General features: G+C 43.3%; 1 protein-coding gene across 1 annotated transcript; it reads left to right on the forward strand.

The window, feature by feature from the left end:
- Positions 1-747: 747 nt before the first annotated feature.
- On the forward strand, positions 748-18,349 carry TSEN54 (tRNA splicing endonuclease subunit 54). The gene is made up of 11 exons (XM_054975259.1): positions 748-822; positions 1,842-2,006; positions 2,645-2,708; positions 3,161-3,244; positions 4,536-4,634; positions 6,320-6,372; positions 9,111-9,209; positions 11,336-11,991; positions 14,122-14,182; positions 15,893-16,009; positions 17,038-18,349. Exons 1-11 carry the CDS (start codon positions 779-781, stop codon positions 17,186-17,188), a joined length of 1,593 nt encoding a protein of 530 aa, XP_054831234.1. The 5' UTR covers positions 748-778; the 3' UTR covers positions 17,189-18,349.
- Positions 18,350-20,724: the final 2,375 nt, after the last annotated feature.

The raw sequence follows: 20,724 nt of genomic DNA on the forward strand, positions 1-20,724 counted from the left end.
GGATCAATGTATCCCTTTAAGTGAGCATGGGAGGGCTTCACTTAGGTTTTGTTTTTATATGTTGGTCCTACTGTGGATATATTAATGTTCTCTCCCGGTTGGAAACAAAGAAGAAACCAGTTGTTGAAGCTACCAGGATTCCCTGTGTGTTTGCTGCAGTGCAGGACTGAATGGTAATGAGAAGCAGGGGGATGTTTGTGCCTTAGGGCTGCCAGCCTCCAGGTGGTATCAGGATATCTCCCGGAATTGCAACTAATCTCCAGGCCACAGAGATCATGGCTGCTGGGGGGGGGGACTCCATGGAATTATACCCCACTGGGGCCCCTCCCCTCCCCAAACCCCATCCTCTTCAGGCTCCGCCCCCAAAATCTCCAGGAATTTCCCAACCAGAACCTGGCAACCCTATTGTGCCTCCTACTCAAAAGGTCGAAAAGCAATACATACGACACTAAGAGTTCAACAGGTGCGGCTATTACCATCTGGAAGAGGATAGCGGCGTGCGGAGCGCTCCTAAAGGCCACATGGTCAACTCTTTTTTTTTTACCAGGCGAATATGGCTACCGTACTGGAAACAATAAAAATTATTTTACTTGCAGCCTGAATTTTCAGATCTCATGCAGCTGTTACAGACAGAGGGGGGGGGAGCATAGAAGCTGGATTCGGCAGGCGTTAGGACCCCGGTGAAGCATGCTTTGCAGGCGACTAGGTGGTGCTAGGACCCAGAGGGAAAGGAGGAAGCGGCTGCGTTGCACGGAGGCGGGGGCGGCGCACGCGCCTAATGGAGCCTGAGCTGCGCCCTCGCGCGAGCGGACACTTGCTCAGGTAACTAGTGACGGGGAAGGGACAGTTTAAAGGGGCAGCGCAGTATTTTGCGGGGGAGGAGTGCGCGCGCGCGGGTTCCCTATCCTATTTGGGGGGTTCCCATCCCATTGTAGCCTGTACAAAGCCGGAAGTGCTCAATGCCGGAAGTGCTCTAAACAGCAAACCTCAGGAGTAGAGAACTGGGCTAGGCAGGGGACTGCGAGGTGGGTTTCCCTTGCATCTTGCTCAGGATGTGGTGCTTTATATCCAGCAATGTATGCTGCCGTCCACATCTCCCTTGGGCACCCCGGCGTTCTTTCTGCGGCACACCTTAAGTACCCCGACAATCGAAGTGTGCTGCTGCCCAAGGAAGTCTCACACAACTATCAAGCACATCATTGTTCTGGGAATGTGGGTCATCCTAGGATGCCGAGTAGTCACGTGGACCCAGGAATGTGGATTGTAAAGTCTTTTCTTAGTGCTAGAAGCAGTCTGTTGCTATAGTACAGATGCATTCAGGTAACCGTGTTGGTCTGTAGTAGAAAAGGAAGATTCAGGTTCAGTAGCATCTTAAAGACCTTAAAGATTTTCAGGGTAGGAGCTTTTGAGAGCCTGGTGAAGGGAGCTTTGACTCTCAAAAGGTCATATTCTGGAAATCTAGTTGGTCTTTAAGGTGATACTGTATCCAAATCTTGCTCTAGTATAGATGCTGTGTGCCTCCCTTGCAGTGAAGCACGTTTCATTTTTTATCCCTTGCGGTTCTTGATTTTGGGAGCCAGTGTAGTGATTTGTACATCAGAAAAGGACGTGGATAGATGGGGGTACCCTGGTTTGAGTCTCTGCTCTGGCATGCAGCTGGTTGGCTCTCTTTTCTCAGCTTAATCTACCTCACAGGGTTGTTGTTATGATAAAATGAAGAAGAAAAGCATGTGTGCTGCTCAGATAGAACAATCAAAGCATACTTAATACATTTTCAGCTTTCAGGGAGTTGGGAATGGATTAAGGTGGGTTTTTAATTATTGTGTCCCCTCGCCTTCTAGCCCAGCAGAGCTACTGGCAGTTCGCACACGTGATCACAAGATTCCTCAACGATCGCATGGCCAGAAAGATTTTATGCCTGATGGCTCAGAAGAACAACAGGAGAAGCTGTGCCAGTGCCGTGATGAACAGTGGCAGCTCCTGCGGGAGGAGCGTGTGGAGCGATTGTATGTAGTATTATTTGTAAGGGGGCTATAGCTCAGTGGTAGTAAAGCATATGCTTTGAATGCAGAATGTCCCTATTCAGTCTCTAACATCTCCAATACAAATGGATCTTAGACAGCAAGAGTGCAGAAGACCCCCAATTGAGACCTTGGAGAGCTACTGCTGGTTAGACTACTGGAATAAATGAACCAGTTTATTAGGCAGCAGTTTCATATATTCTTTGCCAAGCCACTTTTGGTCCAGTTTTGTAAGGCTTCTTAGATTCTGCACCTCTATGATTATTTGCTATCTTCACACAATGGGAGTCTGAGGCACGCGCGGAATGAAATAATTTGTCCTGTGCAGAGTTCAGATCCATGGCCTAGTGGTGTGCCTGGGATTCCAGCATTTTCTCTTAGTTCTACAAATATACACGCTCTCTTTTTAAGCCTGTCAATAGAGAAAGTGCCCTTTGCCTTGCATTCTGTCTTCAGCAGTCTGGGCTGGATTTCATATCAGGTTTCTACATGTTAGAAATTATTTTTGTATCTGTTTTTAGTGGAACAAAATAGTTTGTTAGCCCCTTTCCAATAAAGGGAGAAGGACGGGTTGCAGGTGTGATGACTCTAGAGTGTAAATTACTTTAAAACTTCTTTTGCAGGGGAAGTCTGGTCAAAGCTGAATGGAAGCCTCTGGAGGGTATTGTAGAGCTAAAATCGCCTGCTGTAAGTGTACCCTTCCCCCTTTGATGCCATTACTGCTTTTTTGTTTGTTTTTTTAATGTCGTGTTGTCAATTCTGAACCCAGTCCTGGGGACACGCGGTATCTACAAACAGATCTGAATGCAACACACAAAGTTTAGTACGGAGCCATAAAATCTTAATAGCACAGCTTTGTCACTTATGAATAATTTTTATCATAACTGTAGCATTGTTCAGTGTACAAACTTACCTCTGTAGCCATTATGGCACTAATTAGAACAGGCCTTTTTCTGAGACTCGTTCTTATAAATGTAGCCCTAACCCTAGTACCATGAAATGTGATGCAGCCTGTAAAAAGTGAGACAGACTCAGAAGGCCTTCAGACTTACTAGGCCTACCATTTCTGAAAGGTTGTTATGGAGATATTGGACATACCTCTTCATTGCACCGATTAATCCTTGCTTTGCTGTGTGCAGGGGAAATTCTGGCATACCATGGGATACACAGAGCATGGAAAGCAATGCTTGCTGCCGGAGGAAGCACTGTATCTTCTGGAATGTGTGAGCAGAATATCTTGATTTTGGAGGCATATAATTTATTTTCTTTTTGTATGTATTTTGAATGAGCAACTTCCTTATATTTCCTGCAAAAAGATGGGGGGTTGGGAGTAGGTTTGCCAACAGGCCTAGAGTGAAGTGTTTAATGAAGGTTTAAGGGGATGTTATTTACCAGGTAATGCCCTGAAAAGCTTCAACTGTCTTTCCATATGTGAAGCCTCTATTAAAGACATTTTCTCCAGGCTAGTTGACTGCCCTATTCCAGAGCCTGGGTAGTTATATGGTTTCTGGAGAAAAGAGCTCTGCCATATCCTTTCTCCAGCCATTTGACCAAAGCTGGAGAAACCTAAACATGGGTCTGGTGGTGGAGAGTGCCCACAAGCCCTCGCTGACTTATGAAAACCCCTGGCGGGCTTTTCCTGGCAAGAGACTTAACAGAAGTGGTTTGCCATTGCCCGCCTCTGCAATCCTGGTCTTCCTTGGAGGGCTCTGTCCAATTACTAACCAAGGCCGACCCTGCTTAGCTTCCGAGATCTGACGAGATCAGGATCACCTGGGCTATCCAGGTCAGGGCCATGAATCTAATCTTACTTTATGCTGGTTTTGTTTCTGTTCCTCTGGACATGAATTGACTGAACCTGTGACAGTTTCTGTTATATTCACACTGTGCAGTGCAGCAAAGGGCCAGGCTGTTAGTCCATCTTGTTCAATATTGTGTGTTCTTACTGGCAAGGGATCTCCAATGTCTCAGGGTCTTTCTTAAAATCTGATACCTGAGATTCTTTAACTGGAATGCTAAAGAATGAACCTGTGGAGCTCAGCATGCAAAGTATTTGCGCTACCATTGAACCACAGCCCCTGTTTTTTTTGGTACATACTCAGGGAACAGCTCCACATTTTATGTGTTTGTTTGCCTACCAGTGTTTCCTACTAGAAACATGTAAAATGTTGATAAGGTGTATAGGAATTGTTAAAGACTTAAGTTTAGCAGTGCACATGCATCAAACACATTGACAACACAAAGTATGCAGCTTCATCTTTTTTTGACTAAAGTTTCTGTTTGTGGGAGATGTTTGCAACATTACTGTACCACTTCATAACCAGTTAATCTATATTGACAGCATAAACCCAAGAGAACAGGTTAAGGTGAAAAATCACAATGTATAGAGCTCCTAAGTGAAAATGGTCTGGCACAGTCTGTCTCCTGAGGCCACAGAGAAGGACAGGGTGTGGTACCCACAGAGCTGGTTTTGTGCAAGTTGAAATTTGTAAACATTAAGCTTCTGTATTACAGGGCTCTATTCAGCTTTTCTACAAAGACTTGCCCTTGTCAGTCCAGGAAGCCTATGAGAATCTGCTGTCCCAGATGTCAGTGAGTCTGCTGAAGTACCAGGTGTGTCCCGAATTTGGGTTTGGCTGTAGCTATTGTAGCAGGTACAATAAAAGAGAAATCCCTGCCTCACACAGATGGCAGAGAATGCCATAATGCCTCAACAATTAGAGAATCAGAATTTGGACTTTGGCAGTATGTATAGGAGAAGTGAAAATTGAATCCAGTAACTGAAGAATCATCTCTGATTAAGTAGTGATTGGGAGTTGCCTGTTATTCCAAAGCAAGCCACGTCAGGGATACACAACCTCACCTGCCCCAAATTAGTTACCAGAGTATAATTACTTAATGCAGTCATTCTGACACAGGATATGTGTAAATATGGCACTGGAATTTGGGGCTTCACTATTAATGAATATTGGTAGTCACCTACAATGTAACAGCTGAAGCTGTAGCTCTTTAATTTTGCCAGACCAAGGCTTATTGCTGCAATTAATATAGTGACCTTTTCTGGATCCTGGTGTCCTGGCATTTAGGCCTGGTGTCAGGATACCCTGAGGTGGAACAGCTGCAAGAGCCTTGTGGCTTCTGGTGGGGCCCATGGCTGCTGACTCTGTGCTCACGCATCTCCTCGGATGCATACACTCACACCCTTCCCTTGCCTGCTTGTGCTTTGTCACCTCTGCTTCCAGCTGCATGTGCTGCCTAGTGCTGCTGGAGAAGGGCATGTAAGCGGTGCACAAAGCACCAACATTCCTGGAGCTGCGGGAGTGACAATCCTAACTGCACCCACCACCTAGCACCACTGGGGAAGGGGCATGCAGGCAGTGTGGGCAGCTGTGGCTGCAGGTGGTGGGAGAGTGGGCCGAGGAAGGATGCATAGGCGGGGTGGGGGGACACACATGTGGATGGGTGGGCAAAAGCGGGGCTTAGTAGTGGGCATGGAGGGGGCCTAAGCATTCTCTGCTCAGCCCACCCCAAAGCTGGAACCAGCCCTGCTGGCATTCCACAAAGGGCAGGACACACCCTATTGGGTGAGGAATGAGTCAGTATAATTCTGCAGCATGTCACTCATGATGCTTGCCAACTACCCTAGTGATGGTGATTTGCCTGTGTCTAAATATGCATGTCACCCTGCATTCTGTTGTACATTCCTGCCCAGTGTGTTCCAGTGCTCAGTTCCTAGAACTTGGACCCAAAGATTCCAGTGATTCAGGTCTTGGTTTATCAGTGCATTTGCTGGGTGGCATATGGCAAGTTCCCCATCTGTAAGATGGGAGTAATGAGTATCATTGACACCGCACAGTTATGAGAGGCATGGGAGAGAGATTGTAAAGTGTTCTGCTTTGTTAAATAATAATGCTTGTTCTGATATCAGTGTTACATGACAAGCATGTGTGCAATTATTTTTATTATTATTATTATTACAAAGTTATATGCCAATAAAGCCTTGCTTGACTAATAAATCATTACAAAGTAATTCTTCTATTTATATCAAATCCAAGAAAATAATATGTATGAACAGTATCTTTAAATGAGTGTGTTTAGTAGTTAGATACAGGTACATTTGTCAGAGAGATGGGGTCAGATGAAGTGCCACTACACATACGTGGGATAGGAAATAGGGCTTTACCACCTCTGGCATGTGAAATAACATTTAATTATATAGTAAAACTCTTTAACACACAAAGCGTACAAGACTGTGTTATTTCAAAGATGGTCACCTTGCTTCTTGTTCCTTTTTAAAGGTATTCAGCCACTTGAAGAGGCTTGGTTACATTGTGCAGAGATTCCGATCTAGGTAATTATCCCAAGTGAATTCCCTGCCCCCTTGTAACACTTTCCTCATACTTTCCCCTTTTTAGCATGCTTCTTCAGATATGTAGTTAGATTCTATAGAAAGGCGCTGGTGAAAAACTCACGCGGAAGCAGATAGAGCATGCTACAGAACCCACTGAAGGACCTATAAAGTGGAAATGAAAGCAGCAAAGAAACGTTATTTTTTGGCAACTGTTGCGTCAGCTAGTTCACGACCATCCCAATTGTTTAAGATATCTAGACGCCTCCTAACCCCTAAATCTGAACCTTTACAGTCCCCAAAACAGACAATTAGCTGTGAGGCCTTTGCTAAGTTTTTCGCTGATTAAATTGCATGAATATGCTCTGATCAAGATGCTAGCTGCAATGCAAGCAAGATAGAAGAAATGCTAAATACAACATCCAGCTTACATTTGGACTGCTTTGAACCAATCACAATGACAGATCTTAACAGGATCTTGATGTTTTTGGAAGCCACGACTTGTGTGCTCGATCCTTTTCCCATCCTGGCTGTTAACATCAAGTAAGGACGACATAACTAAACCACTGAGGTCTATTGTAAATCAATCACTAACTCAGGGCAGCTTTCTCCGACAGCTCAAACAAGCTGTTATCTGTCCACTACTTAAAAAAAAATCCCTAGAAGAAAATGATGTGGCCAATTATTGCCCAGTCTCTAATCTGCCCTTTCTGGGCAAAGTGATTGAGGGAGCAGTAGCTGACCAACTCCAGACCTTCTTGGATAACTCTAGTGCTCTGGACCCTTTCCAGTCAGGTTTCAGACCAGGGCATGGGAAAGAGCACTAGTAGCATTAGTGGATGATCTTCTGAATATAGACAAAGGCCATGCCTCCTATTGCTTCTATTGAATCTATCTGCAGCCTTTGATACAGTAGACCATGCCAGCCTGTTGAGGTGTTTAGAAACAGAAGTGATCATCAAAGGATGTGCCCTGGACTGATTTAAATTGTTTCTCTTGGAGCGGACTCAAAGTGTTGCCGTTGGAGATCAGCTGTCTCCAAAATGAGAACTATCTTGCTGGGTTCTGCAGGGCGCAGTCTTATCTCCCATGTTATTCAGTCTCTGCGTAAAGCCCTTAGGAGAACTCATTCGCAGCTATGGAGTTGGATGTCATCAATATGCAGATGACACCCAACTCTATATCTCGCTATCCAGGTCCCCACAGAATGCAGTAGAAATCTTAGATCACTGCCTGACAGCTGTGGTGAAATGGCTGAAAAACAATAAATTGAAATTGAGCCCAGACAAGACTGAAGTGATGCTTGCTGGGAAGGCAGAGATCTTGAAGGACATTGTACTTCCTGCTTTTGATGTAGTTCGTCTGATCCTTGCAGACTCAGTTAAGAGCCTAGGAGTTATTCTGGATCCAGTGTTATTACTAGAAAAACAAGTTAAGGCAGTGGCAAAAAATTCTTTCTACAACCTCACTCTAGTCTAGAAGATGGCTTCTTATCTTGACATGGCTGACCTGGCCACTTGGATCCATGCTACGGTAACATCAAAGCTTGACTATTGTGATGCTCTATACATTGGCCTCCTATCTAAGTTAACCAGGAGGCTCCAATTAGTACAAAATGCGGCAGCTCAACTGTTATCAGGAGCAAGCAGGAGCTTGAACATCACTCGCATCCTACAGTCACTCCATTGGCTACCCGTCAATTACCATGCTCAGTTCAAGGTGTTAGTTATTACATACAAAGTTCTTCACGGCTTTGGTCCGGCATACCTACGGGACTGCCTCCCTCCCGCGTTCCTCCATGGCAGCTTCAATCATCTGAACAGGGTCTCCTGCAGGTGCCAGGCTGCACACGGGTGAAGTCAGCAGCAGCCCGTACACAGGCTTTCTCTGTGGTGGCCCCTTCCCTGTGGAATGACCTGCCTGAGGAAGTCAGAAGAGCCCACACTCTCCTGGCTTTTCCTAAATGATGCAAAACCAAAATTATTCAAAAAGGCTTTTTACTCAAATGGGAGGGCTGTATTATAGGGATGGGGTCTCAGGTGCCTCACTAATGAGTTAGGGACCATAGATTTCATCACTGTATTGTGTTACGTATGTACTCCTATGTACCACCAGTGCTCTTTGTTGTCTACTGTTAGTCCTAGAATTGATTATGTTCTGCTTCAGTATTTTTTCTACTCTGTATTGGATTCTTGCTAATACTATGTCTTTTAAACTTGTATCTATTTACCCTATGGCATTGTTTATGGAAATGTCCTTGATACTGTATTGAAATGTACTTGATACAGATTATACTAATCTCATACTGTGAATCTGCCTTGAGTCTCAATGAGAAAGGTGGACTATAAATGACATTAATAAAAAAATATGTGAGAGGAGCTTTGCCATTTCCATGTGTTCTAGCCATGACTAGTCCATTGTGCTTGGACAGATGAAGCTGTGGTACTGATAAGGGTTTCCCTACAACTGTTAACATCTGTTACCTTGATCTCAGCCTCCTGAAACTAATGTGTCTTTCCCATCCTTTGGTTCAGTAGTGAGGCCTGTACAGGTCCTTAACCTTCCATCTCTTCCATATGCCAATTTGAAAATCGATCAGCTGAGTGGAGAGAAGGGCGGGGTTGCATCTTCACTGCAATCTTTGGGTGTTTCTTCTTTTAAGTTTAAAATGTTCGCAGTTAAGTTTGAATCCGATTGTACTGACAATTTCCATTTTCTCTGTTTATTTTACTCCATCATAGCACCATTGCAACACCTTACGAGCAGCAGCTGAATCTGGATAGCCACTATCAGAATGCTGAAAAAAAACATCACAAGAGGAAAAGGAGCTCCAGCCCTTGGTAAAAGTTTATGGAAACCGGGAGGTGGATAGCCTTGACAGGGTGCACCACGTGGAATGTTGAAATCCATGTTGGTACTGAGTTGTATTTTATTGGTTTTATTTGTTGTAATTTATCTATGATTGTAACCCGCCCTGAGCCTGCTTGCGGAGAGGGCGGGCTAAAAATCCAATCAATCAACAGGCTATCCCTTGAAGAGCATGTTGCTTTACTGAGGGAAGGTGTCAGATTCCCTGACTTCCCAGTTCTTCAGGCTTGTTTTAGATAATTGTTACATCTCATTCTGAACCTGGCCTTATCATTATTGTTATTATTTATAGCCTGCCTTTCTTACTGGGACTGAAGGCAAATTACATAGCTGGCATGGTGAAGTGGCTAGAGTGATGGACTAAGATCTGGGTGACCCAGGTTCGAGTCTCCCTTCTGCCCTGGAAGCACACTGTGTGCCCTTGGGCCGGTCACACACTCTCAACCTAACCAACCTCATAGGGTTGTTGTGAGGAGAATGATGTGAGCTGCTTTGGGTCCCCATTGGGGCAAAAGATGGGATATCAATGAATTTTTAAAAAGAAGTAAAAAAAAAAAGAGGAAATTCACAATCATAGAGCATAAGACATCCAATGAGCAATGCAAGAAGATGCAGATGAGCAAAATTCAATGACAATGCGAGCAGTAATACGAAAAGCAAGCTGCCTAAGGAAAGGTGTAGTGCCAGCAATGCAGAAAGTGGAATTACAAAGGTATAAGACAATACAGTAAAAGCGAGATAATTCCCCACAAAAATAGATAATATATACAGTAATCATTGCAGTGCTTATAATGACACCCTTCTGGACTGGTCCATCTTACTACAGTTCTGATTCCATCATAAGACTGCCCTCCTGAACATTTCCATTTTGCAGAGTGATGGTATTGTGAGAGCTTCCTGGCATCCTCAGGCAGGTCATTCCCCAAGGTGGGAGCCATCACAGAGAATGCTCGTGAACAGGCAGCTGCTGATCTCACCCATTTGCAGGGAGGAGCCTTCTGAAGGCTTTGTTCAGATGAGCAAAGCTGTTGCGGTGGAACGTAACAGGAGAGAAGGTCATGCAAGTTTATGGGTCTCAGGCCATGACGGGATAATCAGTATCTTGACTTGAACCCGGTAACTGATTGATAGACAATGGAGCAACTGCATGTTCCACATACCACCCACTAGTGACCATGCTGGCATATTTTGTATCAACAGGAGTTTCTTGAGTTGGCTTTAAGAGTGGGCCTGTGTAGAGTGCATAACAATAGTGTTGCCTTGATGTAACCATAGAGTGGATCCACATGGCCAGATTGGCCAAGTCAAGGCACAGAATCATCTTCCAGATGAAATGAAGCTGGTAGAATGCTTCTCCAGCAGTAATGCTGGTTTCAGTTTAACCCCTAGGCTTTTAATGGAGACACCAAGAGTGATTCTGCACACGTTGGATAATGCACTTCCAATCCTCTTTATAGATCATTTGGAATGGATTTTTTTGTGTGCGGAAGAAAAAATCCACCTCAAACGATTGATAAAGTGCATTGAAAGTGCATTATCCAAGGTGAGTGGAATCAGCCAAAGTATCAGCTGGAATCCATCAAAAGTGCGGAGCGCAGTGTCTTTGAAGATGTCACCTTAGCCCTGTCAACCAGCATTTCCTCAGTCTTGTCAGGATTCATTTTCAACTTGTTCACTCTCAGCCAATTAACCTTAGTAGTAAAGCACAGGTTGAAGACCGCTAAAGGATCACTAGCTGGTTTGGATAAAGAGATATAGTCAGGGCTCATCAGCATATTGATGACATCTTACTCCAAAGCTAAAAATGTTTTCTCCTGAGGACTTTACGTAGAGATTGTATAAAATGAGGGAGAAGACTGAGCCTTGTGGAGCCTCACAAGGAAGGTCCCACACCAGTGGCAGTTGGTCTTCAATGGTAACCCTCTCCCTCTGAGGCCTTCAATGGCTTCATGTAGATGTTAAAAGCATGGGAGACAAAATAGAGCCTTGTGGTACCAGATAGGGGCCAAGGGGCCAAACAGCAGTTTCCCAGCACCATTCATTAAAAGGATATCTGGTGAAAAATACCTCTGTTTTAAAGGCCTTTTCATCTCTGTAGGTTGCATGGCAAGAAACCCAAGACATCAGAGAGAACTCAGGAATATGCACAGCCACCCCAAAAGGATAAGAGGCACCATGAGAGCTCTAGCCACCCAGTGTCAGATGGAGGAAGTTTACCTGAGGAGAAGGTAAAAGAATCTGATTCTGGAGTTGCGGTTGAGGAGACAATCCCAACTGCTAGTGATGCAGTACAATGTTATCAGTCTCCACCAGTTTGCATGGAAGACCACCATGAGAGTTCCACCACGACCTCTTTGGAAAGTCAGGGTGACACCTGTCCATCTCGCTGGAATTTCACCACCATTACTTTCCCCAACATGGGTGCCGATTGCCCACAAACTGTCCTGCTACAGCCTGATAAAAGGCTCCTCCCAGAGAATGTAACTGCACGGGAGGTCGATGCAACCAGGTGGCGCAAGAGACTCAACCAGAAGCATGAGAAGCTGTCTCACAAGGAGCGGGAGCACCTTGAGTGGGAGAGAAAATACAAAAGCAGTATCAATGAGGATAAGGAGGTCAGGCAGTGCTCCACCTGGCAAGAGTACAAGGCTCTTCTGAAAAAGAAGAGACAACAGAGGGAGAAGAACTGCCCAGCACACTTCTGGAAGCAGACCGTCACCCCACTTCTGAAGCCAGATCAAGGTCTTTCAACAGGTATTTTAGCTTCTGATTAAAAAAGTAAGCCTTTAAAGGTTGGCAGAATTACTACAAAGCAAATGGAATGCAGGGACAATGGGAGAAACCCAAATGAAAGGAAACTGAAGAGAACTATACACTTTTATAGAAGTGAGCTTTCAACATGAGCTTTCTAAGGAAATCTGAGAAGATCTGTAAAGATCTGTAACAGTGGTAGAAAACAGAGAGGCAGGATAGAGCTTGAAAAAGTGAACTTGACTCACAAAAGCTCGTTTTGAAATAGATGTTGCTAATCTTTAAGGTGCCACTGGACATCTATTTAATTTTGCTACAACAGATAACACTTTACAGTTTATCCCCCCTACAATTTGTCCTCCTTAAGTAGGCAGATGGCATATGTTTTGAGGTTCTTCTACTTAGAATAAATTTCTTTATTCAGGTTGATCAGTGGTAGAAATGTGCTGATGCCTTGACCTTTTGGGGAGACAGGATAAAATGTAATAACAGAAAAGCAAACATTTTAAAAATCATTTTAAATAAATTGTAGTAGTCTAGAGTTATTTCTAAAGGGGTCTCATCAAATACTTTTTTGAATAAGAACAAAGCCCACATTTGAGTCTTTTGTTACCCAAGTATGATTGTATTCAAAATGTGCTAGGCTTTTTAAAAAACATTCTTGAGTGATTTGCCTCTCTTCCCCCCCCCCTCTTACTAGGGCTGCTCTCTTTTCTTACTTGCAAACTAAAACTGGCCAGGTGTGATAGCAAGCTTCTCCACTGTTTGACTTACTTCTACCAGTTTCATTTTGAGAACTCAGCTTCTAATGGAAATCAATGGAATCTCTTCATTAACCCCTTGATTGTTTTGATTGGCGTGGAAATAAAACTTATAAGGGTCTTCCCCAGATACTGCCTTTCCCCAGATTTTGCCTTTCAGCTCAGTTTGGTATTTTGTGGCAGAGGAACACACCTTTTCCAAATAATTTTAAAAAGAGAAAGAAAATGTCTACAACCTAGCAGGAGGGAGATTGCGCTGCTTGTTATATGTCATGTCACATGCAGCGTTCAGTAGAACTAATGACACTTGTATAGCTGCATTCCATACAGCAGTTACAATAGGACTGAATGAACTACCTGGGAGAAGAACTGCAGTTTCCCCAGCAACAAAATATTTCAGTTTCATTCATGGGGAAATGCAGTGTCTTACAAAGAAGTGGAGACTTGAGTTGAGATGTGTTAGTAGCGTGGGTTGGATCCGGCGATCTGCCTCTTCCATTAGCAGAGCTGTGTTGACAGAAGAGGAAGGAGAGGGTGATTGTCCCCTTTTCCATGTGGCGTCGTGACTCACATGGCTATGAATGTACATGGGTCCCACCACCCCATGGTCAGCTTTTCCAAATCAGAGAGGATGTTGGGAAGATGCAGGAAAAATCTGCATCACAGATTGCTGGATCCACCCCTCATGAAACAAATGTGACATTCATATGGCGGGGTGGTTTGTTTGTTTGTTTTGCAGCATATATTAACAATATGGCAGAGCCATAGTGGCATGACACCGATGGCACCTTTTTGTTGAATAGTTTATGTATTTCCTTTGTCATGTAATAGAAATATGTTGAAGGAGAAGGCAGGACTGATTATGCTGCACGCATGTAAATCAGCACGGCACAGAAATTTAACACACTTTGGTGTGTCTGATCTTTTTTAAATCAAAAGTATCTAGTCCTTGAGGATGTAGCAAGAACTGTTCGAAAGGCATGAACACTCTCAATTTTGGGATCCAAAATCCAGTTCATGACTTCTCGTCTCCCCCCACTCCGTGTGTGCATTTTTTCTGTGACTTCGTCCATCCAAACATCTTAAAACCATTATGTACCTTCAGCAAATTCATGTGTTTGCCTAACTTATTTCTGTCTGCAGCATTTGCATTTCACGGCCATGCAATATTGGTTCTGTTTACACAAAACTGTGAATTGTGCACAGTTTTAATTAGTATATTTTCTCAGCTAGGGAGGAGGATTGCGGAGGCTTCTTGAAACGATAGCATCAGGAAGATCAGAAGGACCAAATAGCTGGCCAGTCAGAGTAGATATGCCATATTCCCCTAACTCAAATTTTTCTCATGGTTTTTTCCCCCCGTACTCACCAGCTGATGTCCTCCAGCAGATCAGTGTGCTCCAGCCTTCCCACATCCTGGATGGAGCATCCCAGTAAGTATTATACTGGTGGAGTGTTTTACAGTGCAGCACTATAGAGAGTACCTCCAGTCTTAAGTTCTTTAAAGGAAATGGCGTTGACTGGAGGTACTCTGGATAGGATCCCACTACTCGTCTCCTTCATAAGGTACTGTCCTGCAGTTTAAGACAAGCTGCGTGCCCTGCTTTGGGTTATAACTTACCTAGAGGACTCTGTGCTCTGTCTGAAAGCCTTCCAGGGGCATATGGTTGTTTACTGTGGGTTAGACTAACCATTGGTCTAATCTGTTATAGCTGCCCTTATGTTTTTATGCTGCTGGAGTGCCCTTCTTCAGTTGGTTGCCTGACTGTCTTGCTTCACGTGTAAAAAGATGGAAGAATCTGGTTTTGGGTCCCACGTGAAAGATCCAGTTGCAGAAGTGGTAGCAAAGTAGTAAAGAAGAGAACTTTGGTTCTCGACGAAGAGAACTGTGGTTCTCGAAAGCTTATGCTACAGTAAAGTTAGTTAGTCTTAAAGGTGCTACTGGACTCTTTGCTATTTTGCTACTACAGACTAACACGGCTGACTCCTCTAGAAGTGGGAATGTGATTTTTGCCCATCCCTCCTCTGCTGTGACAGCCTGGCAGCTCCGCTCTCGTGTTTCTCCTGGGGATCCCCCAGGAACAGCATTTCAGGGGACCCTCCAGGCTGCATTGGTTGGGGGGAGGTGTTCACTTTTCAATACATGAAATTTAGACAGAATCTTAAACAAGATAGAACCCATTCTTGTTTAAGGTTTACTTTGGGGGACTTAGCCTTTCTAGGGTTTTATTGGGCTATTTTTGTCTCTCTTCATCCCTGCTTGGTTTTTTGTTATTGGCACTACTGTTTTTTGTGTGTGTTGCATTTTAAATTTTTGTATAAACTGTTTGCTTTGCTGTTGTACACTGCTTTGGAAAAAAAAATGCCTTGAAAAGCAGGACATAACGTTCTGGAACTGTCTCAAGAAACAGTGGGTGGGTTGAACCCAACTAGCAGCAAAACAATTAAATTTCAGTTTCTGGTTCTCCTCATATTGTAATTTTAATTACTCTCATAAGCAAAGTACAGAGTACCTAGATAATTCTTTCTTCCCTCCTTTCCCTTTTCTCCTTGAAAATGAGATTAAATGTTGAATATTCAAATTTGTCTTTGCTTAATTTCCAGCACATACATCTACTTTGAGATGCCTGAGAACTCAAGTTTTAGTTAATGGGGATATCAAAATCTAAATCCTTGACTTTGTACCTGTGCGCCTAATGGGGAAACTTTGCATTCTGCTGCACATGACTATGCAAATCCAGATGTTTCCTTTAGCTTTAACTGCATTCAGCCATGCAACATGGAATTTGGAGGTGTGGGAATTGGGGTTCAGAGCTCTGAGGAAACCCAGCTATCTCTTTTTTTAAAAAAGCAAATGTTTAGTCTCTAGGGTTTCAGAAGTAAGCTGGTCTAATATTCAGAGTCTTTTGTGTTCTGCTAAGTTCTCCATAAATGGTGGCCAACTGAAATCCTTTCTCCCACTGTCCTACAACTGTTGCATCCCAAATGAAGCCAGGATCTTCTGTTTATTCCTTTCAAGATCATGTCAAAGGTTGTGGTACCTGAAGATTCATTTTTCCTCCATCAGATCTGAAGGGAATGGTAGACAGGAGAACTTTTCAGTGTCTTTTTCACTTTGTACTGATGACTAATCTCTTTAACAGGCTACAGAACAATTCCATAGCTATGAAGATAGATTTTGACGTATATCCAGCAGACACAGCTTCTAGTTTTAAGAAGAATAAACCCGGGAAGCCTTTTGTCCGGATGTGTGTTCGGAGGTATTGGGCAGTAAATGTTTTAACTGTTAGGTGAACTGCATGTTCTGCTTGGGTGTTAATTTATTTACATCATTTATAGTTTGCCTTTCTCACTGAGACTCAAGGCGGATTACACAGTATGAGGTTAATACAATCAGTATCAAGTACGTTTCAATACAATACTATAAGGTAAACAGATACAAGTTTAAAAGACATAGCATTAGCAAGGATCCAAGACAGAGTAGAAAAAATACTGGAGCAAAACATAATCAATTCTAGGACTAACATTAGACAACATGGCGCACTGGTTGTATGTAGGAGTACGTATTTAAAGCAGCAGATAATATACAAGTCAAAAATAGTGATGAAGTCTGTGATCCCCAACTCATTAGTGAAGCATCTGAGACCCCATCCCTACAATGCAGCCCTCCCATTTGAGCAAAAAGCCTTTTTGAATAGTTTGGTTTTGCATCGTTTATGGAAAGCCAGGAGGGTGGGGGCTCTTCTGACTTTCTCAGGCAGGTCATTCCACAGGATAGGGGCCACCACAGAGAAAGCCCTTGTACGGGCTGCTGCTGACTTCACCTGTGTGCAGCCTGGCACCTGCAGGAGACCCTGTTCAGATGATGGAAGCTGCCATGGAGGAACATAGGGAGGGAGGTGGTCCTGTAGGTATGCTGGACCAAAGCCATGAGGAACTTTGTATGTAGTAACTAATGCCTTGAACTGAGCACGGTAACTGATGGGTAGCCAGTGGAGCGACTGTAGGGTGGGAGTGATGTTCATGCTCCTGCTCGCTCCTGATAACAATTGAGCTGCAGCATTTTGCACTATAGATCACTCTCTCTCTATATATATATATCACTATATATCACTATATATCACACCTTTCCATTTAATAAGTTTCCAAGATGCTAACATACCAGAACTTTTTAAACTTAAGAAATGTCTAATAAAGTAAATAAAATGGCAGTAAAAAACTAAAATGCATTGTACATTAAACGCTTGTTAGAATAAAGTCATCTTAACAAATATTTTTTACCTTGCAGCTTTGACGAGCAGATCCCAACCCTGAGGGCAGTGAAACAGCTTGCTTATCAAAGTGGAGATGTGCCAGTGGTATTTGCCTTAGTAGACAATGGGGACATTGCTTTCTGTTCTTTTAAGGAGTTCAAGCTGCCTGTTGACGTATACCCCTGATTCTTGCTGCTATCACCTGGTGAAGCATTTTTAGGACTGGGCTGTCTCCTCTGCATGTGTATAAAATGTACTCAGGGCTTTGCTCAGCTTGATTTTGTGTAGAATCTCCAACTACCAATATTGTCCCATCAGCGGATGCACAAGAAACCTGCTCATTCTTGAAAGCTAAGGGCAGTTCCAACACGTTCTTCCTTTACAGCATCACCTCAATACTTCCTGGCCGTAGATGTTCAGCTAATTTTATTTTTGTAACTAACCGGTCCTTGAGTTTTAATATGATTCGACTGATATTATCTAAATTTTCTTTTTGTACCTATAGAATGCACTCTGGTCGACTGAGAACCATTATATTAAAGCAATACTGAATGGTATTCAGAAATCTTCCTGTACATTCACTAATCCAGTTGGGCTTTTAATGGTATCTAATAACTGCGGCACCAGCACTTGTCATACACTTTGTGTGTTTGATGTCTGGGAGGGCAGGGGTAGGGAAAAAGTCTCCACAACAGGATTTTGCCACTGGATGGATCCCTTTGCATTTAGAAACACCTAGAGGATTGCCATTTTGGTCTGAGATGTGTTATCAGTGATCCACCAATTGGCAAGACAGAGATAATAATGTTCTGATTTAACTTCAGAGCTGGTAAGCTTAGGAGGACAGCCTCCTGTTGCTGGGTCGGTAGGTAATTCTTCTGCCGAGGAAGAACAGCCAAGGAAGATGATGATGATTGTGGAAAGATCTCCAAAAATCCATGGCAATATGCTACCATGCCTATTCATAAAGCTATCGAATCTTGAATTATTTGAAGTACAAGTCACGATTATTGGCACTACCATGCTCAGTTTCTGCATTTTCAGGGTGCAATCAGGAGATATACTGGAAAAGCAAAACTTGTACAACATTGATTGAGCCACTCCCTGATGAGAGTCATGCTCCTGTTCTGCTGGCTGTATCACCAATTTTATTATGGAGCTCTTTTCAGATTCACAGCGTCTCTAAAATTATTGTGCTATATGGAACCATCTCCAGTGTTACCTGGGTTAAAGGAACTGGTTATTTTGTGATTTTTTTAATTGGAACTTTCACAAAGGAGTTTAGGAAGCAGCTTTATATATTTTGTTGGATTTGGGAAGCTAAAGCAATAAAATACCCTTCTTGCACAGTGTTGTTCGGTTTTTCAGCGAGTATGCTTCTCCTGGGAAAAATGTGTTTGTCAAATACTTTGGAGCTTTCTTCTCGTTTGGTAATGATAACAGTAGTGATGGCTTGCCTTTTGACGCTGCCAGCATTTGCTGACAAATGAATTCCCAAGTGATACGATTCTTGTGCAACAGAGAGGAGCGAGCACAAATTGCTATGTGCTTCTCTTAAATAAATTGCTATGTGCTTCTCTCAGATAAAGCTGAGAAATGTGGCTTGAGCAAAGCTGCCTGGTATTTTCTAAAGAAGGCAAAGGATAACTATTTCCAGTGTGTATGCTATATTGTTAAAAACAGTAGTTGTTCTGAAAAGGCCATAATACCAGGTTAGTCTTATGGAGAATGCCAGCTTGAATTAACTTTTTCTGTCTGTGGGGTTTGCAGAAAACGATTCCTTGCTTATTTGCTCATTTGGGCATGACTACACCTTAATTGCTTTCTACTGTTCTTTGAAATTGAGTGGCACGCTGTCTGAATTCAGCAGCGAAGCATCCTGGCTTGCGATGGAATAATTGGCTAGGTAATGTTCTGATTCCTTCTAGCATGGTTTATTTGCGATGTGTATGAAAGCATTATTATAGCTCAGTCAAAACCATGTTAACATGGAAATCTCTTATAAGTCAATGAGACTGAATCCCAAGGAATTGCAGCTTTAGTCTGAGTTTCCATCATCAATTGGTAATTTGTTGTTTCCTTAGGCTAGGATTGGAGGCAACCATGGCCTTTTGTGCCTGGGCAATTTTTGCCACTTTTGACCTCATACTTCTTTGCAAAATAGTAAAAAGTCCAGTAGCACCTTAAAGACTAACCAACTTTATTGTGGCATAAGCTTTCGAGAACCACAGCTCTCTTTGTCAGATGCATCTTTACTATTTTGCAACTACAAACATGGCTAACTTCTCTGGATCTATACTTCTTTGGGTTTTCTTCTGAATTTCCAACACTTAATTCCCCCTTCAGATTTCAGTGCAGCATTTCAAGGGCTCTCTTCCAAATTGTCTGCAGTGCAGAATGCTACGTTGAAATCTGAAGGGGGAGTTAAGCATCAGGAATTCAGAAGAAAACCTGAAGAGGTATGGGACCAAAGGCAGCAAAAAATCACCTGTGCAAAGAAGGCCAGTGTTGGTCTACAGAAACCCCCCCAAAACAAAAGTCCTATAATACCTTTTACTGTGTGTTTGTGTGTGGTGCCCTCAAGTCAGCGTTGACTTATGGCAGCCCCTGGTGGGGTTTTCATGGCAAGAAACTATCAGAGGTGGTTTGCCATTGCCTGCCTCGGAAACCCTGGTCTTTGTTGGAGGTCTCCCATCCAATTACTAACCAAGGCCAACCCTGGTTAGCTTCTGAGATCTGATGAGATCAGGCTCGCCTGGGCTATTCAGGTCAAGGCAATACCTCTTATTAGGACCAACCTATATCAAACTTTGGAGGTCTCCAGAACTCTTCATCAGTCTGCGTGTTCAGAACCAAAACAAGGGATGGATCACCCCTACAACTTTGTTGCCTGTTTACTATTCATTCGCTGTTAATTATATTTAGCTGTTTAATTTACAGGGAAAGTCTCTGGTCAGCTGCTGGCAACCAGGAGCAAGCAGAGCCAAGCCTCAGTAAGTCTGCCAGTGCTGCCGGGGCCACTCAGACCTGGCCAATAGCACATAATGGCAGCAGTGCAATGGATGAGCTGGCACCTATTGTGGGTGCTGCTGGCTAGATGTGAGCTGAGTGGCCATGCAGGACACTGGCTTATGACACCTCTGGGGCCACTCGGCTTGTTCCTAGGCTATTTTTAATTTCTCCGTCCACCCCTACACTTTAGGCCTAATCACTGATCAAAACGTGATTCTAATTAAAATCTCCACCTTGCGATACAGCTGAAGTCTGCTGTTTCTTAGAGTTTACCCAGCAGGAGTTAGTAATAACTTGATGTCATACCATAGTGAATGCCTATCATCCTTCAGTGTGGTCACTTACAATGACATTTCAAGGTCATGTTGAAACTCCTGATGAAAACAGTAAAAGAAAAAAAATAATGTAACAATTCTGTAGCTTCCATTTATGTGCTGTTTAACAATGTATTGTCAAATTAGGAGGACTTAAGGACTCAATACAAAAAAAAAAGTGTATAAGAGAAGGTCATGTCCTGGCCCTAGTTTCAATCTTCTTTCTAACTAATCAGATCTTACAGTACCAGAGCTGTCTGCTGGGAGGGAAAAGCTAAATGAGACAGAAAATCCCCCGGGGTTAAATTCACAATATCTGTCATTCAGCTGAAACTAAATCTGTTGGCTCATTTTTCCTTTGCTGTTTTGCCCAGGTCTCTGCTCCCAGTCTCTGAC

This window comes from Eublepharis macularius, chromosome 4, assembly GCF_028583425.1.
Source record: "Eublepharis macularius isolate TG4126 chromosome 4, MPM_Emac_v1.0, whole genome shotgun sequence".
Lineage (NCBI taxonomy): Eukaryota > Metazoa > Chordata > Lepidosauria > Squamata > Eublepharidae > Eublepharis > Eublepharis macularius.